This window comes from Emys orbicularis, chromosome 6 (genome assembly GCF_028017835.1).
Source record: "Emys orbicularis isolate rEmyOrb1 chromosome 6, rEmyOrb1.hap1, whole genome shotgun sequence".
Taxonomy (NCBI): Eukaryota; Metazoa; Chordata; order Testudines; family Emydidae; genus Emys; species Emys orbicularis.
Window position 1 is genome coordinate 127,741,316 of NC_088688.1, and position 12,020 is coordinate 127,753,335.

The 12,020-nt window shown below is 42.5% G+C and overlaps 1 protein-coding gene across 1 annotated transcript in view; it reads right to left on the reverse strand.

Annotated features, from left to right (window-relative positions):
• Nucleotides 1–12,020, reverse strand: part of DGKQ (diacylglycerol kinase theta) — a 126,761-nt gene that overhangs the window by 24,465 nt on the left and 90,276 nt on the right. The window contains exon 15 of the mRNA XM_065406705.1: nucleotides 10,387–10,502. Within this exon, the coding sequence (XP_065262777.1) occupies nucleotides 10,387–10,502 (116 nt within the window). The remainder of the gene's footprint in view (nucleotides 1–10,386; nucleotides 10,503–12,020) is intronic.

Here is a 12,020-nt window from a genome sequence, read left to right on the forward strand (position 1 = left end):
GCGCACTGCCACCCCGGAGCCCTCCTGCACCCCGCCCCCCAACTCCATGCCCTGCGCCCCCGCTGCACCCCACACCCCAACCCCATGCCCTGAGTCCCCTGCTGCATTCCACACCCCCTCTGCACCCCAATCCCCTGCCCTGAGCCCCATCTACACCCCAACCCCCTGCTGCACCCCAACTCCTTGCCCTGATCCCCCTGCCTGAACCTCAACCCACTGCTGCACCCCAACCCCCTGCCGCATCCCACACCCCTCCTGCACCCCAACTCCCTGCCCTGAGCCCCCTGCTGCACCCGACACCCCAACCCCCTGCCCTGAGCCCCCTGCTGCATCCCACATCCCTTCTGCACCCTGAGCCCCCTGCTGCACCTCAACTCCCTGCCCTGAGCCCCTGCCACACCCCTCATGCACCCTCTGGGGGCAGGGAGGGGGCGGAGTTGGGGTGGGGACTTCAGGGAAGGGGTTGGAATGGGGGCAGGGAAGGGGTGGGAAGAGGCGGGGCCTCATGGAAGCAGGGGGCAGGGCTGGGGGCAGTGAGGGGAGGGTGTGTCAGTGATGCGGCCCTCGGGCCAATGAACTAGCCCTCATGTGGCCCTCGTGGTCATTTGAGTTTGAGACCCCTGTTCTAAACCTATTGCTTATGTCTGTGTGTGCTTAAATCTAATAAACTTCAGTGTTAGGCCTGGTCCACACTACCCCCCCACTTCGGACTAAGGTATGCAAATTCAGCTACGTTAATAACGTAGCTGAATTCGAAGTACCTTAGTCCGAACTTACCGCGGGTCCAGACGCTGCAGGCAGGCTCCCCCGTCGATGCCGCATACTCCTCTCGCTGAGCTGGAGTACCGGCGTCGACGGTGAGCACTTCCGGGATCGATCCGGGATCGATTTATCGCGTCTAGACAAGACGCGATAAATCGATCCCAGAAGATCGATCGCTTACATCCGGACCAGGAAGTAAGTATAGACGTACCCTTAGATAGAGCACGCTGACTTGCATGAGTCTTATCAGCCGGAATTGCTGTATTCCCACTGATTTATTCCTGACAGTGCCGGGAGTGAATAGTGAAGTTGCCCCTGTTGGGGGTTCTGAAAACCCCAGGTAACAGCACCAAATAGCAATCCAGGAAAACAGGGGGGGCATGACGCATGTCACTAAAATCTACCCTTCTGATTCTGACCCTTGAAAACCTGAATAGTCACGACCAAAAAGGTCCAGTGATCCTGATCCCCACAAAAGCCAAGTGCCATCGCACAAGCTATCAAATCACTACTGCCAACAGAATTTAATAATAAACATTGGGGAAGTTTTAAACGAGCCCTGATCTGCCTCTCTCGGACTTTGTCACTACCTCTGGAGCTAACCACTGAAAGGAAGGGTGGAGTAGCTGGGGCCACATCTCTCTTATAACCTCAGCCTCAAGTATTCAGTGCTGTGAGTGTGCTCTCATGTCACCTCATCTGGCACTACTTTCACCAGAGCTCCCAAAGCTCAGAGGGGCGGGGCTGGGGATCCTTCCAGAAGCCAGCTCGAAAGAAGAATAGTTCACTGCATTATGGGCGTTGAACACAGTAGGTGGTTTCTAGGATAAGGTAAACCTACTGCACAGAAGCAGCACATAGGGCTTCACTGGAAGTCAGAATTAGGCAAGGAACAGATGCCAGAAATACGGTATTGGAACGGTTTTAAACCAGTTTTCAAATGATTGGATAAACATCAGAAAACACCAAGCTACCTTTCTTTTCATTTCATTCAGCCAGGCATTACAGAAGAATAACTTCCATAGAGATACAAAGATGGCACACAGAGAAAAGCTGCTTCTTCATTTCTCTATCAGGCATTTTCAACTGAGAGTTTCCAAACCGAAACGTTGGTGGTGGCCCCTTATTCATGGTCATTTGCATTCACCAACGGGACAGCATTCAGAGAACAGCAGTTTGGCATGAGGCTGGAAGGAACGATTTATGAGGAAAGATGAAAAGAACTAAAATATCAGTAGTTTGGCTAAGCAGTGATTAAGGGGATCATGACAACAGACTACAAATATTTTAAGAGTATCTACACCTAGGAAGGGGAGGAACTAGTGCCTACATAATATGGGGACCGTTCCCCACACATAGTTACAAGGGAGTGTAACCAAGAGTAACGAGATAAAACCAACATATGGAAGACGTAAGCTGAATATGAGGAAATACTTCCTGACACAGAGAGATGTTTGCCAAGATTTTCACAAGTGAATAATGACTTTGGGTGTCCCAATTTTGGGGTTCCTAACTTGAGATATCTTACAGGTGCTGGTTTTCAGAAAGGACGGAGCGCCTGCCCTCTGAAAATCAGGCCTTTTAAGATGTCTTAAATCACTTATCATTATGAAAATGTTTGTCTTTAGCATATTAGTCTCCAAAGAGCCCCTTTCACTTGGGACTTGTAAAAGTAGAATGGAAACACTGGAAACACCACTGCAGGTCAAAATCCTGCACTAGCAGGGAGAGCGCTTTTCTACCTACAGCGTCTAAGGTTCTAGTGGGTAATAAGAGAAAACAGCCAATTTGAGCTGTAATAATTTGAGAGTTTATGCTACAAATATGCAAATGAAGACAATTTAGGCTGTCAAAGTTTAAAGACAGATACAAGACTTAGGAGTCTGGGAGCGTTATCCAGCTGCTCATCTGGGGCAGCAAATGACAGAATTACTTCTCTTCATCCCAGAAGTCATGTATGACAATACTATTGGGCACATCGTGAAACTTGGTTAGCTTTGAATGTAAGCTGAGCAGACCGGGCAAGGTTCCCACTTTATATAACAACAACGATGCTGACTAAGAAATGCTTTGAGGGGGAAAAGAGAAGAGATGTCAAAGGATTATATGAATGAATATACAGGAATTTGTCATATCTTATCAATACTCCAGCTAAGGGTTCGGGAAGGATGCATCATCTAAGCTTCATTTTCAGTCATTTAAAACAAGGAGTAATGGTCTCAAGTTGCAGTGGGGAAGGTCTAGGTTGGATATTAGGAAACACTATTTCACTAGGAGGGTGATGAAGCACTGGAATGGGTTACCTAGGGAGGTGGTGGAATCTCCTTCCTTAGAGGTTTTTTAAGGTCAGGCTTGACAAAGCCCTGGCTGGGATGATTTAGTTGGGATTGGTCCTGTTTTGAGCAGGGGGTTGGACTAGATGACCTCCTGAGGTCCCTTCCAACTCTGATATTCTATGATTCTATGAAAACTTTCTCCACAAGACTTTTGTTTTTGGTGGGTGGGGCTCTGATAGTTCTCATGTTTGGTCTCAAGCCCAGAAAAATTAAAAAAATAATCTTCAAAATGTATTTCACTGCTTGACTTATCCAAATGTGAGGGGAAAGCTTTGTCAAGTGTTAAAAGGATATTTCAGACACTTTCTCTGCTTTATAGCTGAAAACTTTTAAACACTGCAAACTAGGCAAGTACCTCATCTTGAATGAGGATGAGAACTTTTGCTTTTAAATTTTCTTCTCAAGAAATCTGGTTTTAAAATATATTGGGGACATTTAAAAACAGCATAGGAAGCATGTATTTTCTAGTATTTTCCTTAATTTTAGAGAGCCACACAGAATTTGGTTTTAAATATGCTCATTCAAACATTTACTGAAAGCCTGATTTAAAGTCCACCAACAGGTGCCTTACCACTGATTGCTCTGAGCTTCGGATCAGGTCCTACATGCTTAATCAAAAACACGTTTACAGTTTGGAAAGGACCTTGCGATCTTGCTGAAGCAAATATGATACAATCAAACTTTTCTTTAATATTTCTACTTATACACAAAGTGCTTTATTATAAACAGGAAAATCAATAGTACAATACATTAAATAAGAAGACAATGATAAAAATACATATATTTGTGCATGATGGGGTGAAAAATTCTGCATCACAGGAAGTTGCAGGGATAGTGGCTGTACTACAAAAAGGAATTATCAGTGGTAGTATGATAGCTAGAGAGTGAATTCTTTTTTCAGTTGTCCTACCACCTCTGGATGCATGCGTATCTTGCTCAAGAGGATTCCTCATTACCACAGGTAATTCTTTATTAGATACTAATTTGGAGTTCAATTCTACAGAAATGCTTAAATAGCAGAACCCTGTAAGGGAAGAAACTTTAAGTGTGTTCGGCATAATGCTTAATTTGTTCTTAATCCTACAATCTGCAGAAAAGTTAAACAGGACAATGCCAAACTCCTATTGGTAAGAGACAAAGCAGCTTCAGTTAGAAGATTGTTCTCCTTTGCATGGGGATTAAATAGTTCTGTGCAAACTGGTTACCCTGGTCAGTATTTGGAAGCACAGCTTCACCAGGTTCTAAGAGGTACATGTCTCCTTTTGTTATTGGTGCACGTGACTGTGCACTGGTCACCCTGGCATTGCAGAATTTTTTTAATCCCTTAGTGAAGGCCAAATGGGAAAATATGAATTATGGTTTGTTACTTCGTAGAATGGAATATGTGACTCACACAGTCTTGTGTAGGATGTTTTTTTTCTTTATCCCCACTTTGGTATGATGCTTGAAAAGTGAAATTTGCAGAGGGGTTTTGCGTTGGCTGGTTTTTAGTCAGAAATTTATTCCTTATCCCCCCAAAGATAGCTGGAGGGGCGTGATTTACATGCTGTGGCAGTCACTACAGGTTGTTTTATTTGTCAGGATTAGTAGGCCGTAGTTTTGTGCTCTGACAGATTTGTTATTCATTCTAATCCCATTTCTGCTGAATATCGGGCATAGCCGTGTCTGGTGGTGGCAGAATGGAATGCCTAACAGCAAATGAATACAAAGTGTTCTGTGCTGCAAACTTTATCCATTTTTTCTGGTGGGAGCAGTTTTTACCCAGGAGATGCAGACCAGAAAACTCAGCTCTGCAATCAAAGTAGGCATTTACACAGGTATTCTCTGCAGCAGCTGTGTGAGAAAGGTACTTAGGATTCCCAGAGTTTGGATCCCCATATTCCTGGGTCCAGGTAAGAGGGGTAATCTTAGCATATTGCAACTTTCACATAATTCTTTATACTTAACAGGTCAGTAAGACCTGACAAGAGGCTGCGTAGAGGTTTGTGTATATTTTTGTAATGTTGCATTGGGATGGGGAGGCTAGAACGGACCCACTGCAATGATTTGGCTATGAGGGGCATTATTACTGCCTCTGCTCGCCAGGATGGCCAAATTCTGCTGGTGAACACATTTGTCTAAACACTTACTGCAATTTATGACTCAGCACAATATTTTTAGGCCAAACTGGCTCCTATACATATTATTTCCTTGCCTACGATCACACTTCAGCCACGATTCCTTATCCCCTCTCTACATTTGTTTTTAAAGAGTTATTTGTCCACACAACAAAATTATATTCAACTAGTTTAAGATTTTAGTTTGCATGCAGGTCCAGCAAGTCAGGGTTCAGGTATCCATGGCACAAGGAAAAATAATTCCATTTAAAGCGACAGCAACTGAATTTGGTATTTGTTCATTATCCTTATTATTAACATGTATACTTCAGTAATACCTACTGAGCCCCATCAGGAGTGGGGCCCAAGCACTGTACAAACATAAGATGGTACTGCCCCAAGTGCCCTGTAAAAACCTGGCCTTGAGATGTACCTTCTGATGTCTTCTCAGTTGCTCAGTATTTATTAGAGAGATTAACTACAGACATAGAAATTGATAAACTTTCCCAGTATGTAGAACCAAATAAACTGCTAATCAAACATCGGTTTGCCCGGTTGCTGACCAGCAATTCTCTCATCTATCTGCCATCTCTACTCTTCACTCAGAAGAGAACACTAGATGTAATGGGATACAAGCGCTCCATTGCTAAATATTTGAAAGGCTGCTGTAAAAAAGATGGTGAAAAATTGTTCGCTCTTGCCACAGAGGGCAGGACAAGAGGCAATGGGTTCAAACTACAGCACAGCAGATTTAGATGAAATCTCAGGAAAAACTTCTGAACTGTAAGAACAGTAGGAGTGTGGAACAAACTGCCTAGGGAGGCTGTGGAAGTTCCTTCACTGCAGGTTTTCAAGAGAGGACTTAATAGCTATCTGTCCTGGATGGTTTAGACCAGAAGTCCCCAATCTATGGAGAGCAGGCAGGAATGTTCGGGGGGTGCAGCTGGAGCCTGGGCCAGTCCCCACGGGGGCGGGGAGGGAGCGCCACCCAACTCTGCTCCTGGCCCTGCGCCCAGAGTCCTGGCCCTGCCCAAGATCCGGCTGCTGGCCTGGGGCACCGGCTGCTGACTTCAGCCCCTGGTGGAAGCTCCGCTCCCGCCCCCGCCTCCAGCTATGACCCCAGCCTCAGCCCCCTTACCGTTGTCCGCATTGCCTCTCCCTTCCAGAGCCTTGGCCCCGCTCCCAGCCATGGGGCAGGGGGGGGAGGCATGGACAGGGGTAAGGGGAGGGGTGACGTAAAAAGTTTGGGGACCACTGGTTTAGACACAACAAATCCTCCATCTTGGCAGGGGGTTGGATTGGATGACCCTTGCGGTCCATTCTAACCCTATGATTCTAGGTGGGCATCGTATGCAGTACAAGAAAATGTTGTTCTGCAACATGCTGTACTGTTGTTCACACGTTAATTAAAGAACAAAATATTTTATTTTACTTAAATATTCTGAAATAAACTTTATTTAACAAAATCCCTAAGTCAAATATAGTGAGGTGGCAAGGACACAACATACAAAGGTAGGCCAATCCTACCGGTCTGTCTGTGTGAGAAGCAATGAGAACCATTCTAATGAATGTTGTATTTAAACTTTATTTTTAATCAAGATAAACCAGGGAAAAATATATCTCAGACAAACTTTCATGAAAAGCTCACAAGAGCCATGAGTTTAGACAGGGCCTTATTTTTAAAAGGCATCTCAAATGGGGTAAATGAATAGTTTTGCTTTTATAATATGCAAAGAATAAATCTGAGAGGAGACACCAAGTTTTACTGTTTACTTTTGTGCCAAATGATAACTAGCCTTCAAGATTAGAGACGTTGCAGCTTTTTTTATTATTAAGTTACAACTTTACAAAAACGGCTCACGACTTTTAGGTCAAAAATGAAAATGTGAGAGTTTCTTGTTTCGAACCACGCATTCCTTTTCTGGGACTAAATTTTGCTCCATTCTCATTTTAGTCAGTCAATTCTTCCCACTCCCGCAACAGTGACAGAGGAAAAACAAATACAATATTGTTTGGTACAGTACTAAATTTTTATACAAGTATTTCCCACAGCTGTGTGCAGGGCTAAAAGATCACATACAATTATAAAAAAAGAACAAAATCTTACTTGAAGTTCTTGATAGTTTACTCTAGGTAAACAATGAGCAAAGTAAGCTACTTTCCACGTTAGATGGCTTGAAACTCTCAATGTTAACTACTAAAGTAAGTTTCATTTTAGAGATTACTGAGCAGAAGCAATCCATTTTCTATCATTTCAGAATTTATTGTAAATCTTCCTACCTATCAGAAGTGCAGCCTGATAGTGCCAATGAGCCCACGGTTTCTAGATATAACTTGCATTTTAGGATAAGCATCAGGATCTATATTCCTGACTTCAAAGGGCTCAGCGCTATTCTATATAATGTCAGGAACCCTAAGAGACAGCTAGCCTAGCCAGGTAAACATTTCAGAGTACAGTCATAGAATCATAGAATGTTCTAGTCCAACCCCCTGCTCAAAGCAGGACCCATCCCCAGACAGATTTTTGCCCCCAATCCCTAAATGGCCCCCTCAAGGATTGAACTCACAACCCTGGGCTTAGCAGGCCACTGCTCAAACCACAGAGCTATACCTCCTGCCCATATAAACTCCCCAGCACTTACCTATTTAACCTGTGAAAGCCAATAACCAAAAAATGACCAACATTGTTTTTATCCCTTTTGAGACCAATGTAGATTTAGAACACAAGCAAATTGATTTTTCTCTAGAAAAATACCCAGTAATTTCATGGGGCATATTGCTCATGTAAGGAGTATTGGATGGGGCTTGCAAAGATTTTTTTTGGCGGGGGAGGGGGGGGGGGGAATTTGAAAGTTTCAAACAAATGCCCTTTCAGATTGTCATTAGTTTCATGCCTACACAAAGTTTTCCTTCATAGAGCTTTTCGAAGGCACACATTTTTGAGAAAAAATGGTCTAAGACGACTCATTCTAATAACTTCTCTTCTATAGAGGTGGAGGACTTCAGATTTGTAGGTGGTTAAAGCACTGTTCCTTTTTAATAACTACACAATACTCTTTATAGACTTACACAAAGTCATTTGTGATTTATGCTCGGTTTCATAACTGCTGTCACATTATCTACATTATTTCAAAAGCAACTTTAAACAAAGATTCTTTTATTTTAAGCCATTGTTTGCATTACCTTCATAGAAACACACATTTTTTCCTATTAATTTTGTATAATTTGGCAAACATTGATTTTTTTCTGTAATTCTAAAGACGCTTGAAACTAACATCATCATTTTATTTAGCTGCAGTGCTGAGGATGTCAACACATCTCTGGAAAGAGGATATGTTATATCATTTGTATGCCCTCTGATGGCTCTGCAGAAAATGATCACGCCACATTTTTTTAATCTAGGTCCTACATCAACTATGCTGTTTTAAAATAACCTCGCTGAACTGCTTTCCCCCCACCTCACCCCAATAGCTCGTTGGAATCTGAAAACTATTACAAATTAAAAACATTGTTAGGAATATTTATTTGGCGGCACAAAGAGGATGACATGCTGTCCTTTTCAAGTCAATTGATATTTTCTGAGATGACTTGCAGTTTGGAGCAGAAAAGTTATTGGTCAATCAGTACCAAATAAAGCACTTCTGTAGAGTCACAGATTTTAAGACCAGAAAGGACCTTTAGGATCATCTATTCTGACCTCCTTCACAACACAGGCCAGGGAATTTCACCAAATGATTCCTGCACCTAGCCCACAACTTCTGCTTGAGCTACAGTATGTCTTTTAGAAAGACAACCAATCCTCTTCGAAAGTCTTCAAGTGATGAAGAATTCACCACATCACTTCATTAAGAGTATTTCACTGAAGTTTATTGAATTATGGATATTAAACTGTAACCAAGTAAATGACGTATGTCATAAGCTTTACCACAGAATTCTCACTTAGCCTGGGTTAAAAAGCACAGCATTGAGTTAACTCTCTTCCATTTCTCTTTCAGGCAGGGCCCTTTAAAAAACCTCTCTAGAGCCCATCCTAAGTACCAGTCAGAGTTGCCACAAAACAGCACACAATGCACCTTCCTCTCAGGGAAAGCGTCTAGCCTTCTGCATTGCCAGCCTCTCATGCCTGGCAAGGGAAGAGCAAAGAAACAGACTCTCTGCAAGGTGACATATTTCAATGGCTTTGAAGAAAGATAGCAGCTTCATCTTAAGCTACTTTTTGTACTGTTTACTGGAATGCTAGAGAGGTCAGCTAATGTCTATAGATTAAATTATAGTTGAAATATTTGTTGACGTCATTAGTTCTAGATATAAAAAAAGAAGGTGATTTCACCTGCAACCAGAGCTCAGAACGAGCATGGCCAGGCTGCGCCGTCAGCCATCCCATGAGTAAGAACATGTAGAGGTCACTCGAAGAAGGAACAAAGCGTATGTCTACAATGCAATTAGACCCCCGCGGCTGGCCAGTGCCAGCAGACCCAGGCTCATGGGGCTTCGGCTAATGGGCTGTTTAATTGCGGTGTAGATGTTTGGGCTTGGGCTCTGGGACCCCCCCACCACGCAGCGTCCTAGAGCCCAGGCTTACCCTAAGATTCCTTGGCCCTCCTGTTCCTCCCTCAGGAGGGAGAGGGTGACAAGACTCCTCCTGGGAGGCAGCCCAACAATACAGTATACAGGGTACAAGTTGGTAAACGTGCATGTGCACTCCCACCCCTCTCCCAAACAAGGGAATTCAGCCACTCAGCAAAGGGGAGATCACCCAAGAATGGGTGGGGCTATCCCAGAACTACCCAGGAACCAAGTTTAAACACTGAAGTAACTTCAATGTAGATGCTACAGCAAACTGCTATTAAAAGTAAGGGATTCGATCAAATTTTAGTGATAGTGGAAAGAATTTAGGGAAAAGAATTAAAATTGCTTTTTGCTCCTTTATAGCCTTGTAACTACACTCACATCACCGTTCAGCACTTCATGATCAGTATCAACGTAACAAGCAGCCATTCATACACAGATGTACATCAGGGACATACAATACAGGCTCTCTCTCTCTATTCTTTAGCCGAATGTTTACAAAAGCTCAATTTCAGTCTATTTTTGTCCACCCATCCCTTCAAATACCAAACAATTTTCACTCCACTCTCTCTCAAAAGAGAGTCTGGCTTTTTCTTACACAGGATGTAACCTAAAGATCTTACCAGAACTTCAGGAATCACAGCGGCAGTAAGCTGTTTGTCATTGACCGTTGTATCTTTAGCTAGCATATATATTCTTTCAGCTTCAGAAAAACAAGACATTTCAAGTACAACAGCACCTGTAACAAATGTATTTAAGTGATTCTTTAGTCGCAAATAAACTAGCTTAATATGAAGTTAAGATAAGGGAAAACAGATTACCATGAAAGAAAATAGTTTTATGGTACTTAAGAAAATATAAGAAAGTCATCCAACTGCAATAAACTGGTTGCCAAGAATGCAAAGTCCTATTTGTATTTAATTCAAAAATCCATCAGCACAGAAAAGAAAGGAAAAACCAAACCAAACCACCTGGGAACATTGTTGAGAAAGATCCACACACTAGTGCTGGGCAAAACTGACGGGGTGTTACAAAAATTAGAGTGGTCAGAGAAAGAATATAAAAGGAGCTTAGATATCTGAGCAGGTTGGGAAAAAATCCATCTAGTAAGAAAAAAAATTCAGGCAAAAGAAATCAGCTGTTTAGTGTGAACGAAATATTGGAACCAATAATGCCAAACAAAACGAGGAAGGACGATGGCTAACAGGTTAGCTATGAGCTTGCCAAACAGTATAGTGGCTAAAAGAAAAAGAAAAAAATCTATGGAATTTTGGCCGTTTCTTAAGAGCCATCATACCATGGTCCAGGAAGGTCTGACTCCCAGCTAGAGCTTCCCACCCCATTGAGAGAGTCTCGGAAATAGAAAAATATTAAGGAACTGAACAAACTTCAAACAGCCATAAAAATGATTACATGGATTAATTCATGAGCAGAGATCTCTGTAAAACACCTACATGTAAACTGGATTTAAAACAAACTATGGGTAAGAGGAGGATCATAATCTACAATTATTTTCCATGCTGCAAATACAAAAAAGGGAAAGGAGTTGTTCAAAAACATCCCAGGGGGTTCCAATGGTCTTTATGAGGGAAAACATCGGCAGTAAACATGGGCTTTTGGGTATGGGTTAATGGAATGCAACTGGGCAAAGGAGTATCTAAACAGGATATCAGGAACATTTTCTGAAGATTATTCCACAGTATTGTAGGCCTTAACCTCCCAAATTAAGTCACTGACGCCCCACTAATGCAGTCATTTGAAATTGAGACTGGACAATGCATTTGAAAATAAGCTTTTATGAATCATCATTTGGTGGCAGATGGATAAAAGCTAAAGAAAGTCTTTTCTATTTCATGGTTGAGGATACTAAGAATACAGATGCGTAGCTGTCAGGTTGCAGCACTCCTGATGCTAAATGTTCTAGTGGTTTTGGAGGTGTTTCTTACTTCCCCAATTTCCTTCACCCCAGGATGAAATAAACCTCATTCTTTAACACCAGTAGCAAAGCAACATCTCAAAGAAAACGTGTGTGTTCAGTGGAAGAGTATCTAACAAACTGAAGTAAGAATTTTCCAAAGATAACAGATTAGCCTCATCCCCTCCAGTGTACTTATTAAAACCAAAATGCTGGATCTGTGAAACACAGAGCTTGAAATTCCATTTTTTTAAGTTTAACAACAGAAACAAATTCCAATATCTTATTTTTTAAAAGAACAAAATGAGAAGAGGATGTATGGTATTGCCTGCAACAACTGAC